Here is an 18783-nt window from a genome sequence, read left to right as displayed (position 1 = left end):
CCATCATTTCTAATTGTTTGTAATTCTTTTGGATTATTGTGAACAAATAACAATTCTGTCTTTTCAAGTGATTGTTTAAAAATAAGTCTTAACCTTGTTACTTTCTATTTAAAATTATGCTTTGGCTTTCTGTTGCTTTTAGAATAAATTCAGAATCCTTTATTAGTCTAGGAAGTCTCACATAATCTAGATTCTTTCTCCTCCACAGCTGTATCTTTCTCCTCAGTCCCCATTGTTCAGAGCCATCTAACAGTACTGACCTTTGCAGTTTTTTGAGCTGTCTAACCTCTTTCTAGTGTCAAAGTCTTTGCCAGTGCATTTCAATTTTCCTGGAATACAGACAACAAATTTCACCTGTTCTTTAGGTCTCAGGGAATATTGCTAAATATTCCTAAATATTACTCTGGGAAGCCTTCCCTGAGAATCTCCTTGCACTCATTGGTTTTAGTGTTTCCTTGTATTGTGCTGTTTTTGAATCCTGCTTTTCCTGAGCAAGTACATAATCTCAAATTGCAATTAAATAAGTTCTTTACTCCTGACTTGATGACTCCATGATAAAAGTAAATGCTTCTGGTTCTCTATTTTATTTTATTTTAATTAATTAATTTTACTTATTTAAAGATCTTATTTTTTTTAAAGTAATCTCTACACCCAACTTGGGGCTCAAATTTACAACCCTGGAGTAAAGAGTCTCATACTCCACCAACTAAGCCATCCTGATGTCCTCCCCACCCCACCCCTTTTTTTTATTGTATACTTTCAGGCATTTGTGCTGGGTGAATGAATGAAGGTTCATGTACTAATTGATCTAAAAATACCACTCCAGTTGGTAACTGCTCAAAAGAATATAATTAGGCCACTTTGAGGTAGTTTACTAGATATTAATAGAAAATTAAACATCTTCAACTTTTACGTTTTATATCCTTCAAGTATAGTCTTTAGAACAATTTTCAATTTTTTTTAACAGATGCAGATGTAATTAAAATTTATATGTAGTAAGCATTCTTAAAAGCACTTTGAAGTTAAATTAGAAGCCAGTGGTCTTTTGTTATCCTTGAATCAGATTTTATGAGTTTATTTTTTTTAAGTTTATTGTATTTATTTTGAGAGAGATAGAGAGCTCGTGCAAGCAGGGGAGGGGAGAGAGAGAATCCCAAGCAGGGTCTGCACTGTCAGCATGGAGCCCAACAAGGGAGCTCCATCTCATGAACTGTGATTTGAGCTGAAATCCTGTCGCATGCTTAACCGACTGAGCTCCCCAGCATGCCAGATACTTGAGTTTAGGTGCTACATTTGATATGCAGAGGAAATAATAAATGTGAAAGTATATGTTCATAATTATTTCAAGGAAAACCCACCTACCTTTAGTTATTTCAGTATCTTGTACTGTATGTCATTTTTTGGTACGTGTGCATAAAATAGGCTGAAAGCATAATTCTAGGTTTAATTTTAGGTTAGACACTGTATAAGATTGAACTCAAATGAACTATAGTGCAGAAAGAACCTGGAGGAAAATTTCACAATACTGTCATTCGGACTATGTGTCACATTTGCTTCTATTTTCAGATCATAGAATTCTTGACCAGAATATGTGATTTATATTTAAAGCCAGGAAATTGAGATAAATCTGGTAATTTAGAATTTCTAAAAGATTTCCATAGATGACACTTGATCTACTCTTAACCCATGTAACAAAACACTTAAGTAAAGGTACCTTATTAGGGGGAAAATTGGCCAATCAGGAATTTCATTTTGTAGTTATTCAGGTAGGTAAATAAGCATAACTTATTTAATTTATGAACTGTTCACAGAACCCAGAGGGAGGGGAAGGCTAAATGCCTTTAGAGAGTTCAGTTCTTTTCCAATACACAGTAATTGTGATCCCAGAGTTCTCCTACCTACTCCTATATATAACTGACTGTACAACCTAGATTTGCAGCATAGTATCAATTTCAAATATTGGGTTAGGTTATTTTCATAAATCATAAAATCATGAGTTCTAACATTTCTGTGTTTCCAGAAAGCCACTTGTATTTCCTGGTTGGTTTTCCCATCCCCCCCTTAAATATTGGTGCATAGAATTATTTTTGAGAGTGAGCAAATGCAGGTAGATAAAATGTATAGTTTTAGGTATAAAAATAAGTGAAAGTTTCTTCTTATTCTAAAATATAACAGCTGTTAAATGTTAGTGTAGAATAATCTAAAATTGCCTGGCAAATGCCAAACAAATATATTTGTATAATTATAGAGACATGTAGCTTTTTTCTTTTTTTGAGAGGTTTCTTAAAAAAAAAATCACACCATATATTTTTTATAATTCCCAACTTTATTGAGATATAATTCACATACTATACAATTCATCCTTTTAAAGCATACGATTCAGTTTTAGTAATAACTGTATTTAGTATATTTGGGTTTTAGTATACTCAGTTGTACAACCACCAGCGCTGATTTTAGAACCTTTTTATTATCCCAAAAAGAAACCCTGTACCTGTTAGTAGTCATTCCCTATTCTCCTGTCCTCCATCTTCTGGCAGCCATTAATCTGCTTTCTTTCTATATGGATTTGCCTGTTCTGGACATCTCATATATGTGGAATCATAAAATATGTGCCCTTTAATGTAAGACTTCTTTTACACAGTATTATATTTTCAGGTTTCACTCATGTAGCATATAACAGCACTTCATTCTTTTTTTATGGCTGAATAATATGCTATGAATATATGTACTGTTTATTCAGTTAGTTGATAACTATTTGGATTGTTTCCACTTTATGGTTATTATGAATCAAGTTGCCATGAACATTCATATATAGGCTTTTGTGTGGACATACTTATTCAGCTCTGTTGGGTATATATCTAGAAGTGAAACTGCTGGGCCATAGGGTATCTATGTTTAACATTTTAAGCTGCCAAAGTCCTCCAGAGTGGCTGCACCATTTTACAGTTGAATCAGCAGTGTATGCAGGTTCTTTCTGATAGCACTACTTCCGTTCATTGTCCCTTTATCTTAGTAATTTTTATGGGTGTGAAGGTATCTCTTTGTGGTTTTGATATGCATTTGCTTAATGACTAATGATGATAGAAACATTTCATGTGCTGATTGGCCCTCTTTGGGGGTGGATCTGCACAAATCCTTTGCTATTTTTTAATTGGGACTTTTTTTTTTTTTTGAGAGAGCTTCTATATACGAGAGTGGGGGAATGGCAGAAAAAGAGAGAGGGAAAATCCCAAGCAGGCTGCACGCTGTTAGTTAAACTCAGAGCCCCATGTGGGGCTCGATCTCATGAAATGTGAGATCATGACCTGAGCTGAAATCAAGTCAGCCGCTTACCTGACTTAGCCACCCAGGTGCCCCTTTCTATTGTTGTGTTTTAAGTATTCTTTATATGTTCTGGATACAAGTCTCTTATCAGATACATGATTTTCTAATATTTCTCCACATTCTGTGGGTTTTCTTTTCACTTTTATGGTTGTTATCTTCAAGCACCCAAGTTTTAAATGTCCGGTTTATGAATTTTTATTTTGTTGTCTTTGGTGTTATTTAAGAAACCATTACCTAATCTAAAGGTTATAAGGATTTATGCCTACTTTCTTCTAAGAGTTTTGTAGTTCTAGCTCTGTATTTAAGTCTGTCATCTGTTTTGAGTTAATTTTTTGTATATGGTTTTGTTTAGATTTAGATCTGTATTGCATTTGGCATGTCCTTGGATATTGTGTACACATATTTACCTTTTATTTTTTTTCCACTTGGGTAGACAATTCTCTAGATCAGTTAAAGGATCCTTTCTTCACTGATTTAAAATGCCACCTTTTTATATGCTACATTTTCATAAACCAAAAAAAGTTTATGGAAGTATAATTTATATCCAATAATGTATGCCCATTTTTAAGTGTACAGTTTGATGTATTTTCATGCATATATGTCCTGTAACTGCTACCACAGTTAAGAACTAGAACATTTGAATTACTCCCCAAAAATGTTCTTCCTAGTCATTTCTCCCTCTTAGCTTCAGGTAACCATTGCTCTGCATATTAGTTTTGCCTCTTCTAGAGTTGCATATAAATAAAAGTCATAAGTTATATATTTTTTTTTCTTTGACTTTGTTCCTTTAGCAAGTATTTGAAATTCCTCCATTTTGTATTTATCACTTTTTGTTTGTTTTTTAGTGCAATACAGCTATACCACAGTTTGCTTATTCATTTTTCTTTTTTTTTTTTCTTTTGGTGAACATTGAGATTTTTTCCAGCATTAGGCTGTTGTGAATAAACATACACTTTGTGTGTGTCTTTTTGTGAACATGTTTTCATTTCTCCAGAGTAAAAACCTTAAATTGGAATTACTAGATCACATGACAAGTTTATGTTCAGATTTATAAAGAATTGTTTTCAAATTGTTCTATCATTTTGCATTTAGCATTTGATATTTTCAAGTATCAGATGTTCTGATGGGTGTGTGGTGGTATCACATCATAGTTTCTTTTTCTGTACAGTAAAATGTACGTAAGATAAAATTCATTACTTTAACCATTTTTAAGTGTACAGATCAGTGGCATAAAGTATATTCATGTTGTTGTGCAGTCATCACTCTTACTCATCTCTGGAACTTTTTCATTGTCCCAAACTCAGATTCTGTACCCATTAAACAGTAACTCTCCCCTGCTCCTGTTACCTTCTCCCTCCCTCCAGCCTTTAGTGACCACTCTTCTATTTTCTGTCTCTAAGAATTTGACTATTCTAGCTACTTATGTAAGTGTAATCATACAATATCTATCCTTTTGCTTCTGGCTTGTATCACGTAGCGTGATATATTCAAGGCTTACTCATGTTACAGCATGTATCGTTTTCCTTTTTTAAGGCTGAATAGTATATGATTGTATGTAAAAATACCACAATTTGTTTAACCATTCATTCACTGGACACTTGGGTTGCTTCCTTCTTTTGGCTGTTACAAATAATGCTGCTGTGAATATGGATGTACAAATGTTTCTTCAAGTCCTTGCTTTCAGTTCTTATATTTTTGGTTCTTGGGTATCTACTGAGGAATGGTATTATTGGGTCATAGGGTGCTTCTGTGGTTTTTTGCCTTCCCTGTTTTCCCAGATTGTCAGAACTCTATATGCACTTACCATATCTTGTGCTTCTCCTTTACAACACAATTATGTATTGCAATTACATTATTTATTGTGGTTTTTATTATTTGTGCCCCTTTTGCCCATCACATGAGGACAAGAGATTATGTCTAGTTTCTTTACCACTGTGTCTTTATCCACTTGATGTGCACTCAAACTCTAATACACTTTTTTTATTGAGATGTAATTGATGTATAACATTGTATTAGTTTCAGCTAGCAGACATTTTTTGAATGAATGATTAAGAATTTGAAGGTTAACAAGTTTCAACCCACACCGTGGTTATGCTAAATAAAAATGAGAGGAAGAAAATAAAGAGTGGCAGCAATTTTTTCATTCTGTATCTAGAAGGACAGCAGGATTGGGCATGTTGGAGTGATTTTTTGGGAAATAATGGAGTTTGATTATATGCTAATGATACTTCAGGGGTGCATGTGTATCAGTGGTAATTGAGAGTAGCAGGCTTATTACAACTTGAGAGAGAGAGACTTAAAGATATAGAGTTGGGTCCAAAGTATAGGGGTGCTATAGAAATGGATGGCATTGCACAGAGAATTAATTTAGGTTAAGAAAAGGGGCTAATGCAAGAGACTTTAGTGGCCAAGAATGAGGGGTAGGAAGATGAACTAGAAGAAGACCTAGTTGCTGTCACAGGTAGAAGAATATATAGGTGGGTACAGCATTATGGAAGCCAGGGAAGGTGAGTACTGGTGTGAAGTGCTGCAGAGATAAAATAGGATTAGAGGCCACAGGATTTAGAATACACAGAAAGGATGATGACTTCTGTAAGAAAAATGTCAGTAGGTGGAAGGTTTTGTGTGTAAGCAGCTGAGATAATTAATAATGGTTTTCAGGTCTTTCCAGCAGTTAAAAGGGAAGAAAATAAGGAACTGGTACTCAGGGGTTAATAGAGTTGAGGGGATTATGTGGAGAGTACGGTATGAAAGCAGTATTTAAACATTTTGTTCTAACAACAGAATGGATGAGGACAGTCTTTGGTCAGTTGTGAGATTTATAAATTTACAAAGCTTAAGAGTTTCAACAAGTAGCTTTACCCATAAATTTAAGACATCATAACCATTGTTCAAGGAAGTGCTGAGGGAACACACAAAAAAACGATAGAAAAGGTAGTCTGTGAAATTAAGTTTTGACCTAGGTTAGAAGGAAATGAAGGAAATAGGCTATTGAAGAGGAGATGAAGGACATAACAAATGTAATAATATATAGACATAATGTATATAGGTGGTGTGCATATATAGAGTGTGAGAGTTAACAGATGGACCATTTTAAGAGTAAATGAGAATGTTAGAGGGGCAGATGAATGTAGATGGATAAAGAGTAGATTACCTTTTTATTCTTAGATTATTAGACTGGGCTTTCTGGAGAGGCACACAGATATAAATAAAATAAAGGCACTAAGTCTTATATTAGGGTGCTAATGGTTAAATTTACAGAGACTACCTAACATTTCTGGGGCTTACAGTTTCTCTTATCCTGTATCACTCTAGATTTGATGATATATTTTCCTATGATTATGTGTTCCCAATCTTCTAAAGCAAGGTATTTCACATTTGGATCTGTGTGTCACCTGAAATGTGTATTAAGAATGCAGATTCATGCACCCCCACTTTATGCACTGAATCACAGTCTGAAAGTAAAGGTCAAATACCCATTTTTTGCAGATTTCTCTAGTGGAGTCTATTTTGAATACATTGAGACTTGGTTCTCTAAGATCTTAAAACTTGGTTAATTTAAAAAATATATGCTGTGTATTCATTTTCTACCATCAACCTAGAACACTGGGTGGGTGTTTTTTTTGTTTTTGTTTGTGTTTTTTTAGTATATTTATTTTGAGAGAGCACAAGTGAGCAGGGGAGGGGCAAAGAGAGGGAGAGAGAATCCCAATAAGGCCCTGCACTGATATCGAGGAGCCTGATGTGGGCCTTGATCCCACAAACTGTGAGATCAGGACCTCAGCCAAAATCATTGGATGATTAACTGAATGAGTCACCCTGGCCTGCCCCACCCCGACCTCCTGTGGGTTTCCTAATCTTTGGAAGTTGGTTTCTTCATATATGATCAAAGGAAATGATTTAAAAGACTGCAGTTCTTATTCCACTGAGAAATGCAAAAGAGTTAAGAATTTACAGTGATTATTTGGGTACATGTTTTAAGCTCAGAATTTGGTTTTTGATGGGTGAAGGTATTTTTTTTTTTTTTGATAAGTTTTGATAGACATGTTACATGTTTGATTTAGGAAATAATCATTGCTGCCATGTGTTGAGCTCCTTTTTTGTGCCAGGTAGCATTGTCCTACATACTTATAAAACATTTTCTCTAAAACTCACAACAGCCTGATGCCTGAGACTCAGATATGAAAGAACCTGCCCAAGGCTGCAAATCTAGGGGGTAGTGGACGGATGCTCGTAAATATACCTAACATAGCAGATGCTCATAATATGTTAAGATGCTACATATTATGAGCATCTGCTATGTTAGGTACATTTATTTACCTATAGCTAAATTGCTATAGGTATCTGAAGGAATTAGAGGCATACAGTCAAACAGTTGTCATGTATTTTCAGCCCTTTTGGAGGAGGGAAGAGTAAAGAAATGGCAGACTCTAAGCTCTGTGGATGAATATAGGAAACATGGCTCTGCCAGAGGAAAGCAGTCAGGGAACAGGGCCTGTCTAACCACCCTTGCATGCAGTCTGGCAAAAGCATTAGGGACACTTGTCTCTTGGTATGTTTTTGGATATTCATAAACATTACAAAAAATGAATTTTGGGGAAGATTTTTTTTTTTTTTAGTTTATCCAGTTGTCTATGTGAAAAGAATTGAGTGAGGTGTTTTATATTTTAGGTTAAAAATCTGTAAGAACCTGATTTTACAATTCATCAGCTCCTCAGAAGTTTGGCGAAATATGGTATGTTTCTGTTTTATTTTTTGGAATTCAAAATGCATGCATATCTTAATGTCATAGTTAGAATAAGGACAAACATTTTCAGCAAATTTGGGTTCCTGCTATTTTTACAGCATTGTGCTAGGTGGTAAATCACTGTGCTACCAGGTAGACTATAAGGGACAGAAATGAGATTCTGAAAGAAATTAGAAGAGGTTAGTATGCTGTGAAAAGTGAAATCTTATGCATGAGAAGATTGAAGGGGACAGGTTTGGCTGTTAAGTTGTGAGTTAATAATAGCTTCCATTTGTTAAACTCTTACTATGTGCCAGGCACTGTTCTGAGCGGTTTAATATGTTGGTTTGTGCATCCTCAGGACAGCCCTCTAAAATAGACACTACTATTGTCTTACTTCTCTCTATGAATGAAATGAGGCTCAGAATGGTTAAACAACTTGCCCAAGAGTTGCCATCTAGTAAGTGACCAAACAAGGACTTGAATCTAGATTGGCTCTGGACCCTATTTGTGCTCTGTTAAACACTGGACCTCATATAAAAGCGGACCAGTAGAGAGAACTTGGCTCAGTAAAATACAAACAGCTCTTTAATGAATTAATTTACCTCAGTTGATCACTCGAGGTATTTTAACTTTCTCATATATTATGTTTACAGGTTGGAAAGTTAGACTTCTTTGGGGGTTCTGAAATCAGAGGGAACCCAAGAGGGAACATTGTTCATTTCAGGGATGCCATTGCCTTTTTCTCATGTAAACTCAGGAATATTCTAGGCTCTCATAAGGAGACAGGTAGCTATGATAGGGAAGTCTGGAAAATTGGATTGTTTTGTCCAGGGCATATAAGTCCCATATATTTGGAGTTCTCTAAAGTTACTTTATATACTAAGGCCAACCCTCACCCTTATCTGAATTTGAAGCCCAAGTTCATAGGCTGCTGTAGAGGTATGGACTCAAGATTGATATTTCAACTCTTCTCTTGGTATTCTCAGATACCTTACTATTTTATATTGGGTTCTGGGTCCATGCTGGTAACCGCCTTCTGTGGTTGTTTGTTGCCACTTTGGAGAGGTGTCAACTATCAAGGGTATTTTTTCCTCCCTCTTAATTTTCTCATTTTTCCTTAGTTCACTTTTTGGATTTGGCCTGGATATACAGTTTGGTAGGGAAATCAAATAGAGGAAAAACTAGTTGCACAAAATGAGTTCTCAATACGGGGATATTTCAGATGTATGTCTTTGCCAGAACTATATAGGATTAGGATGCCTGATAAATTTGAACCATGACAATCAAGAAAGTTCTGCTAAAGCCAAGTAAGGGGATCAAAAGATACTAGGTTGAGGGAGGAGAACATGTTTTTGTATCTTGCCAGTCTCTTTTATGGAATTGAATATTAGTGGATTTATGGCTGAGAAAGAATAGAACGCTTTTTTCATGGAGTACCCAAGGGGTTTGGGCTGTTAGATTACCCTACTTAATGTAGAGTAAGAAGGACTAGACTTTGGGTGGGTGGGTGTGTGTGTGTGTGTGTGTGTGTGTGTGTGTAACCATTAAGCATTTGACTACCTAGAAAACTCTATGACTGTTAGTCTCATTTAAACAGTTGCCAAAATAGTGGGATCTCAATCCATATTCTGAATCTTTGCATATACTGAAGTTAGGAAACTCTGTATAGTAAAAACTAAATCAAACCAAAAAATTCTAACCCTGGATAGGAAGTCAGTAGATCTGAGTTTTAATCCTAGCTTCAACACTAATTCCAAAATCTTGGGCAAGTCAGTTAATCACTCTAAGTCTGCTTAATTTGTTTTGGTTTTTGTTTTTTCCTTAAATTCTTATTATAGTATCTGCCCTGATTAGGTAGAGCTGAAGTTGTCCTGAGTCTCAAACAAGACACTGTTGACCAAAGTGCTGTGTATACTGTAACACTCTGTAAAAATACAAGAGATTATCACCACACTTTATCAAGTGAAGAGATCATTTAAGGAAAAAAAAATCTGGAAAATAGTCCTTAAAAGCATTTCTATAATAATTACTCTTCTGATGAATGTTGAATTGACACCTGATTTGAAGCTTTGAAGATAAGTTTTTGAACAGTGAATTGGATTTATATTAAAGTGTTCTAACTAAAGATTTGTTTAATTTATTAGAGTTATTAAACCTACGCTCAGATCAAGTTAGCAGCTAGACTGGTGTGACTACCTGTTTTTAATCAGTGACTCAAAGCTGTGATCACCCTGATGTCACCGAATGGCCACAGCTTGTAAAAGGTAATTTTGAATGTTATTTTACAGCCTTTAAAAGGCTGTTATTATAAAGTAAAATATGTTTTGTAAGAAATGAAGAAAATTATAGTTGGCAGGAATAGTGCAAATAGTAGAGCTTAAGTGGTAATGTGCTTCTCCATTTAAATATCCTTCCTAAAATATTTTATGCTTCCCCCGACCCCAGATCTATCTGTATAAGTAAACAAGAAAGTATTTCTCAAAAATTTCACGTTTTAAATAAACCTGTTTGAACATTATAAAAACTATAAAAAAAATTCTCAGTGTGCATTTTAAGATGCGCCTTTTATGTGGTAAGAGTTTTAACTAAAATACTTCTAGAAATTTTTACAACTTCAATAAAACTGGTATAATTTTCTCTCCTAGATAGTTATCGTGGAGGTAGAAGGAGTGGCTTGCTGGCTGGACAAGCTGCACCCATTATTATTGGAAGTGAGCCTCCATTTGAATGTTCCAGCTCATGCTGCACTATCTAGATTAGTAGGCATTTTGTGATCAGTTTTCTGTGATCCAAATCAAGGCCTAAAATTGAGACTCTTCCAAGATTTTTTATTTTCTAATGTTACTTATTGTTTATTTTAAAGTGTCTTTTCTGGTTTGTTATTCTGACAAACTAGGTTAACTTAAGTCAGTACTTTTTCTTTTTTCTCCCCATTGATAGTATCCTGAACATGTACTAGATCCTTACTTCCAAAAACTTGACAGTAATGAATAAAAATGCTTTAGTGGCCAAAGTAAAGCTTGGAAACTAATGCTAGATGTTAGATATTTCATAGTTTGAGAGTCAGAATCATAATTTTAGGATATTTTTTGGTAAATTATTTAGAATATTATAGAAATATAAGCAGAATGACTAGAAGTTTATTCAAACATATACTATTATTACTCATTGCAAGAAAAGCGTTTGCTAGTTCTGTGTATATTCACTTTTCTCTTAATTAAAAAAAACATTTCCATTTTGAGTAGAAAACAATTTGGGCTAACCATGTTTAAGAGACTGAGGATAGATCTGTTTTTGGGTAATACTCTTTCAATCCTTTCTTATTCTTTTGTCCTTCTGCTAGACCGAATTGGTTTAAATTGCTTGGTTTCACTTATAAATGGTTTTTAGTAGCTCACTTGAATATGTATTAACTATATAATAATTTGCTGACAGTTTGATGCTAATGTTTACATATTCTCTTGTTTAGGGAACAGAGATTGGAAAACAGAGTGTAGTTACCATTTGATGATGTATTTAACGTCTATCTCATTTCTCAAAACTTTGCAGCAGTTATATATTGTGCTTCTAAGACTCGAATTTGTTTTCCTTCTTGCTTGTGTCTTACCTTTTTGCAGTAGTATTTTAATTTTCCTGTCATTGTGTCCTCATTTTTTTCCCTCTCTCTTTCTCTTTCCCTGTTAATTTTGAAAGTTTTGCCGCCTACGTGTTTGAAAGCTTCTAATCTGCCTCTCTTCCCTTAGTGCCAGCAGGTTTATTTTTTGTTTTGCAAGCCTGCTCTGCCTCCTTACAGTATGACATCTGATGCTGGAGGGTCGCACTTTCAAAAATGAGTCAGCTGGTACATGGGGTTATCATCAGTTTTTAGCTCTTCTGTCTGAGACATACAAACAAGTTTGGAAGCAATCTTGGGGTACTTACCCACAAGGCTGGTGGAGACCAGGTGTGTCACAAAGGTGATTTGCTTGCTCCCTGGGGGAGAGGGTGGAGTGAAATTTTTGCATTTGTGTCAGTGCCAAGTCACTGCCACCTCCAGCATGCCCCAATTTTTAGTTCTAATATAACTTTGTGCAAAATTGAAAATGTGAATACACTGCAAAGAGGAGCTAAAATATTTGAGCTGCTGGAGTCTTTTTTTTTTTTTTTTTTTTTTTGTTTTTTGTTTTTTTTGTTTTTTTTTTTGGCATTCTTGTCCTTGGACTCTGAATGAACTACAGTGAGGGGTAATTTTGAAAGTCTGGTAAAGAAGTGAGATTTTTAAAAGCTAAGAAATGTGGAAAACTGTTTATTTTTGTTGTTTTTTTCTTTTTCTTTCTTTTCTTTTTTTATTTTGCTGGTGGCTCTGAATTTAAGATTCTTTTGTTAAAGGTCAGAATTAGAAATTTCAAGTCAGTGATAAATTCACAAATCAAGTCCTTATAATGTCATTTTAGATATTTAGCTTTTGATCTCTAAAAATTTTGAGAATTTGAGTGTTAGAAATCAATATTATGTTGATTCACCTTAGTATACACTGACCAATACTGTTGATGAAACCGAATAGGATCACAGGAATTTATTTTTTTAACAGCATGGTAGGAATAGGCAAAATTGATTCATATCTCAAAATGAAAATAAAATACTTTTTGGTGTAACTGGCAACTATTTATAACTGAAGTCAGTTCACAATTATCTGTAGTAAAATTTTAATATCCCCAGTTGGTACACTTTTGATACGTAGTGCATCTTGCCAGTGTATTTTCAGGGAAAGTTAATTTCATTGTTAAACCAAGATAATCATGATTAGAGTGGTAAATCTGACTTAAAGTGTCTCAAAATTCCCAAGGCTATTAGATTTAAATTTAAATTATCTAGAGCAGAAGTTGGCAAACTTTTTCTTAATGGGCCAGATAATAAATACTTAGGCTTTGTGGGGTATATATCCTTATCAGAGTTTCTCAGCTCTGTTCTTGTAGTGTTTTGAAAGCAGCCATAGACAATATGTAAACGAATGAGTGTGGCTGTATTCCAATAAAATTGTACAACAATAGGCGCCTGGCCCAGGCCTTAGTTTGTTGTCCGAGGAAATAGTTTGCTGACCCCTGATCTAAATATAGTTTGGGACTGTGAATACTAGTGAATACTTTCGATATTATGGATAACTAGTAGTTGGCTGTAGAAAGTTTCGTAGTTGTATGTTTTTATTATAAATATTGACTTTGTGAATAATTATGTTTTATTATACTGCTTTGTATGTTGGTATCTAAATATATAGTGTTTACAGTTTTCCTTAAAAACAATGTGCTGACTTTTTTATTAGTCCAGCTTTTATAATAAATGTGTTGAATGGCAGTCTGACTTGATCACTTTTTTCTTCTGTTGAAATCTTTAGTTACTTTTAAAACTGTTAACAATTAAATCTTGTTTTCAAATTTGTCTTCTAAAATAACATGTCTGCCCTTTTTGGAGTATGGAATATTCTGCTTAACTTTCCTCAATTGCATTTTACAGATCGCCAGGAGAACCTCAGTCTGACAACATCGAAGCTAGCCGAATGTAAGTGTAACTTGGTTGAGGCTATGGTGTTTTTTAAGTTAACCTAGATTGCTTTAAAGGTGTCACGTTATTTGACAATAATTTCCAGTTATAAGAGACTAATACATTAAAAAATAAATTGGGAGAGAGGAATGTGCCTACTATTTTTCCTACCAAATAAATACATCTAAGCTTTGGTAACATGGTACTAGATTTCTACTTTTAAGTGGATAATTGTATACTCCTGGATTGTAATGTCTTTTTGGTCACCTAGAAGTTGTGGAGAAGTAGAGAGGGGAAAGAGTCAGGTTGACAATCACTTATTAAATACTCACTATGTATAAAGCAGCTGGTGATGTCTTGTGGCTACAAAGATGCATAATAATTAGTCCCTAACCCAGATAATTTTACAGTGTACCTAGTAGAAAGACATAGAAGCAAATCATCTTTTTGGTAAAGTTATACTGAGGATGCAACAGGAACATTAAGGAATACCGTGTTACCTAGGTATTCAAAAGGAACCTAAACCAGGTGGCAGGGAAATAGGGGTGGCCAGGGAAGGCCAAATTAAATCTTGAAGTGTAACTGGAACTTAGGTAGCCAGAAGCATAGTCAGAGTTGTTCTAGGCAGAAGCATGGGTAAAGTTATAAAGCTGCATAGTGAGTGTAGGGAACAGTAGGCATTTGAGGATTTTTAGATCATAAGTAGGAAAGTGAAAAATAACACTTGATAGAGAAAGGGCCTTGCCAGCTATGTGAAGGGCCTTGGCCTGTCTCTCATAAGTATCTGGGAGTCAATAAAGAATTTGCTGAGGAAGAGGTAGTAACCTTGTTAGATATAGGTTTTTAATAGTTTTGGCAGCAGAGAAACAGAATTGAAGAGAAGTCCGTGGTGGCAGGTGACCAGAGCTTCAGCAGTTCAGTCAGTGACAGCCCTAAGAAGGGCAGTGAATAGGAATTCAAGATAACGTTCTCTGGATTTAAGAAAAGTATTTAGAAAGTGAAATAGTTAAGACCTCAGTGACTAGTTGTAAGAATTTAAGAAGTTTAAGGTAAGGTAACAGGAAGGTGGTAATTATTGAAGCAAGGTTTTTGAGATAGTAAGGGTTGAAATGAAGAATATAGGTATAGGGATTGCTTTGGAATAAGAGCAGAGACCCCTATCTTAAACTAGAAGAAGGAGATAAAGATGGTTATGTAATGTTAAATGTGTTTGCAGATGAGAATAGGGGAAGTCAAGGTCTTTTTTTTTTTTTTTTTTTTAAGTTTATTTATTTTGAGAGAGAGAGAGAGAGAATGAGAGAGGGAGGGGCAGAGAGAGAGGGAGAGAGAATCCCAATCGGAGTCCACTGACAGCACAGAGCCTGACATGGGCTCAGTCCCATGAACCGTGAGATCCTGACCTGAGCCAGAATCAAGAGTCAGATGCTTAACTGACTGAGCCACCCAGGTGCCCCAGTCAAAGGTCATTTTTACTTGGAGTATTTTCTCAGTAAATTTGTATAGATCTGCTACACCACTGTTTATTTCTCCTTTGAGATGTTAGTAGACACTTCTTGAAAAGGAGGCTCAATTGTTGAATAAATTTGGGAACTACAGAATTAAACAGGTTTCTTTACTGAAAATAGTGGAATACTTTAAAGTGCTGATGTACAGTGTGAATCTCCAAAAGGGATTGTAAAATGTATTTCTCAAATTTATGTGTCCATGTAACGTTTTCATCCTATTTTTTTTGTGGTAAAATACATGTAACATTATTCTTTAAGTGCAATTCAGTGGTATTTAAGTACATTAGTATTGTTGTGTAGATTCTCCACAACTCTGTGCATCTTGCAATGCTGAAACTATATCCTTTAAACAATAACTCCCAATTTCCCCTTCTCCCCACCTCCTGGCAACCATCATTCTACTTTCTATTTTGACTACTCTGTTTCATATAAGCGGAATTATTTATATTTGTCTTTTTGTGATGGCTTATTTCACTTAGCATAATGTTCTCAAGCTTCATCCTGTTGTGGCATTTGTCAGAATTGTCTTCCTTTTTAAGGCTGAATAATATTCTGCTATATGTATATAACATTTTGTTTATCCTTTCACCCATTAATGGACACTTGGATTACTTTCATGACATGTTTAGGACAACACAGATATCTCTTTGAGACCCTGCTTTCAATTCTTTGGGCATATTCCCAGAAGTAGGCTTGTTGGATCATATGCTAATTCTTTAATTTTTTGAGGAACCGCTATACTTTTTTTAATCTCATCAACACTTGTTAATTACCTGTTTCTGATAATTGCCATCCTAATGCAGTTATTTTTTTTTTTTTATTTTTTTTAACATTTATTTACTTTTGAGAGAGAGCATGAGTGGGGAGAGGCAGAGAGAGAGGGAGACACAGAATCGGAAGCAGGCCTCAGGCTCCGAACTGTCAGTACAGAGCCTGACGTGGGGCTTGAACTCATGAACCGCGAGATCTGATCTGAGCTGAAGTCAGACGCTTAATCGACTGAGCCACCCAGGCGCCCCTATTTTTTTTATTCTAGTTTTTTGAGCATGTAACTTTCTAAGAAACATGTTTTAATAGGGTTTTGTGGAACACAGAGTTTGATTAGGGAATTTGAGAAGACTGTGCAAATTTGGAAAGTGTCTGGGGAGAATGGATGAAGAAGTAGACCAAATATTATTGAGTCTCATGCTACTGAGTGGTTAGTTGAGGTTAGGGAACATATACTTGGAGTTTAAAGAATTTCTTTAATAGCCAGAAAAGAGGCATGGTATTTCAAGGTTGGGTATTAGCAGAACAGATGGGACAGAATTACTAGTGGCATGTGCATAGGTTGTTAACACTGAAGTAAGTTGAATATGTAAGTCTTTGGTGATGGCCATGATTGAATATATTGTGGTGCCAGACAGAGGTGTTAGGCTGGTTATAAAAAGCCTTGATAGGTCAGAGAGATAGTTTAGTGTAAGTGAAATTTTTATAAGGATAGATGATAATGATCAGGGGTTGGATATTTAATATGCCTACAGTAGTGATTGACATAGAGAGGCGGTGAAGGTTTCTGAAGAAAGTCAAGTAAGTATTTTGGGTAAGAGGGGGCTAAAGTGTTGGGATAGATCATGAACACAGACATTGAAGTCAGCATGCCAGTGATATAAATGGGGGCAAAATAGAGCCTTTAGTATATGGGTATAATTTACCAGAAGAAAGGTATTCAGGTAGATAATGTGATTTTCAAATGTAAGTTGTGTTTGTGCTGTGTTTATTTTGTTTTGATGGACATTGTTTTAAATACAAGGAATTAGAAGAATAATAGTGAATTTACGGGTTTTAGTTGTTTATGAAATCCTCACATAAAAGGGATGCAAGATAAGCAGTGCCTTTTGGGGTAAAACCAGGCTTTAGTTAAAGCTAAGAGGTTGAGGAACCATTATATAAAGCAGTTGAAGATTAGGGACAACCTGTATTATAAATATTTTTCTAGAGATCTTAGTAGAGTAGATTAATGGAATGAATCAATAGTAAAGAATAGAAAACAGTAGATGAAGCTTGGCATTTTGTAGTAAAAATGAAGGATAGCAAGAATGTGAGACGTGGTAGGATATATGTCACAAGATTCCAGATGAAACTCTGGTACTCAGTTCTGGTTGAGTTGAGCAAGCTGCCGTACCATTTAACTTGATCATATTAAGGTAGAATAGCCGGGAATTAGACCTAACATGATGTCTTGATAACGGCGTCTAAGCTTCCAGATATAATCGTTGTAATACAGCTGTGTCTTCGTGTCCATCCCCATTTCATAAATTACTATACCTGTGGAAGCTGTAACCAGACAGTGGTTTAGTAAAGTGAGTAGGTCCAGTTTATTCTAACAAAATTTTATGAGTTTTGATGTACAAAATAGATAATGAAGGATTCTTGGTTTTACCTAAGAATTATCCTAGGATCTTTGAATAATGGCAGCATCTTGAAGAATGATTTTTTGGGGGGCAGTTGGAGACACATTTGCATTTGGCATCCTTTACGGAACATCTTGGGTGCATTCTAAATGGTAATTATAAAATTAAAGAATATACCTAGTGTTGCCGATTCCCTAGGTTGCAGAAAAACAGTAAAAATCTTTAACAGTTGCATGACATGCTATAGTTTAGCCTAGAAATAGAACTAACACAATAACCCAGATCTTTTTATCCAATTGTATGAATGGTCGCCCTGTATTTTTAAAAAATTCATATGTACCACATAGTGGAATATTTTTGTACATATTAATTTAGACTCTAATTTTTTTTAATGATTACGAAGCAATTTCTAGCAACTTCAGAATTCTCATCCTTTGGTAGTTACTCTCCAACCCTATCTTCAGTGCTTAGGCTGTACGTATGAGTGTATGACTAACAAAATGGAACAAGGGTAAACATATCAACTGATTTATGGTTCCGTAATTGAAATAAATACTTAGTTTTCTGTAAATGTTGGTAGGACCCAGGTCTCAGGCCATCATTATTTTTTCTCTCCAGGTAAGAGCTCATATTTTCATCTCTAACTCTGACTTACCCTCTGAATTGTAAACTCATATATCCAATAATTGAATGTCTGATTCTCAAACTTAACAAGTCCAAGGTAGGTCTTGATTTTCATCCTCTCAAAACTACTTTTCTTGTAATCTTTTTGCCATCTCAATTAGTAGGAAGTCTTTTTTTTTCTTCCAGCTTATCGAAAACTTCGGAAGCATCTTTAATTTATCTTTGTCTTACTCAAGTTATCAGCAAATCATGTTGCCTCCACCTTGAAAATATCTTAATTGTACCACTTTATTTACACCATTTCCACCTTATGCTGATTTAAAGCCAATATCTTGTGCCAGAACAATGAAATTGTTTCCCTGGTAGTCTTGCTGCTTCCATCCTTGCCCCTTTCATTGTATTTTCTGGGTAGCAGCCAGAGTGATCTGTTTTAAATTGAAGTTAAACCACGTTATTTATGCTCAAAACTTTTCAGGGGCTCCCTATATGTCTCAGAGTAAAATCTGAAGATCTTCGAGGCCCTGTACGAGCTTTCACTTTGTGTGGCCTTTCCATCTCTCTTGTTTATCTTTATATACACTGGCTTTATGATTTTGCCTTTAATGTTTTGATGTTCTTAAGACTTGTGCCTGTTGGGGCGCCTGGGTGGCTCAGTCGGTTAAGCGGCCGACTTCGGCTCAGGTCATGATTT

The 18783-nt window shown here is 35.2% G+C and overlaps 1 protein-coding gene across 5 annotated transcripts in view; it reads left to right on the top strand.

The window, feature by feature from the left end:
• The window catches only part of UBE3A (ubiquitin protein ligase E3A), a 93881-nt gene that overhangs the window by 9599 nt on the left and 65499 nt on the right, over positions 1 to 18783 (top strand). Inside the window, exons 2-5 of one of the 5 annotated variants that reach the window (XM_045448919.1) lie at positions 7996 to 8059; positions 10198 to 10317; positions 11797 to 12009; positions 13544 to 13588. In XM_045448919.1, coding sequence (XP_045304875.1) covers positions 11858 to 12009; positions 13544 to 13588 — 197 coding nt within the window. In that variant the 5' untranslated portion in view covers positions 7996 to 8059; positions 10198 to 10317; positions 11797 to 11857. Of the gene's footprint in view, positions 1 to 7995; positions 8060 to 10197; positions 10318 to 11796; positions 12010 to 13543; positions 13589 to 18783 lie in introns of those variants that run through there. The other 4 variants (XM_045448920.1, XM_045448921.1, XM_045448922.1 and 1 more) reach the window with 4 other exon arrangements.

The sequence above is a fragment of the Leopardus geoffroyi genome, chromosome B3 (genome assembly GCF_018350155.1).
Source record: "Leopardus geoffroyi isolate Oge1 chromosome B3, O.geoffroyi_Oge1_pat1.0, whole genome shotgun sequence".
In the NCBI taxonomy this organism is placed as follows: domain Eukaryota; kingdom Metazoa; phylum Chordata; class Mammalia; order Carnivora; family Felidae; genus Leopardus; species Leopardus geoffroyi.
This window is presented reverse-complemented; position numbering and strand designations above follow the sequence as displayed.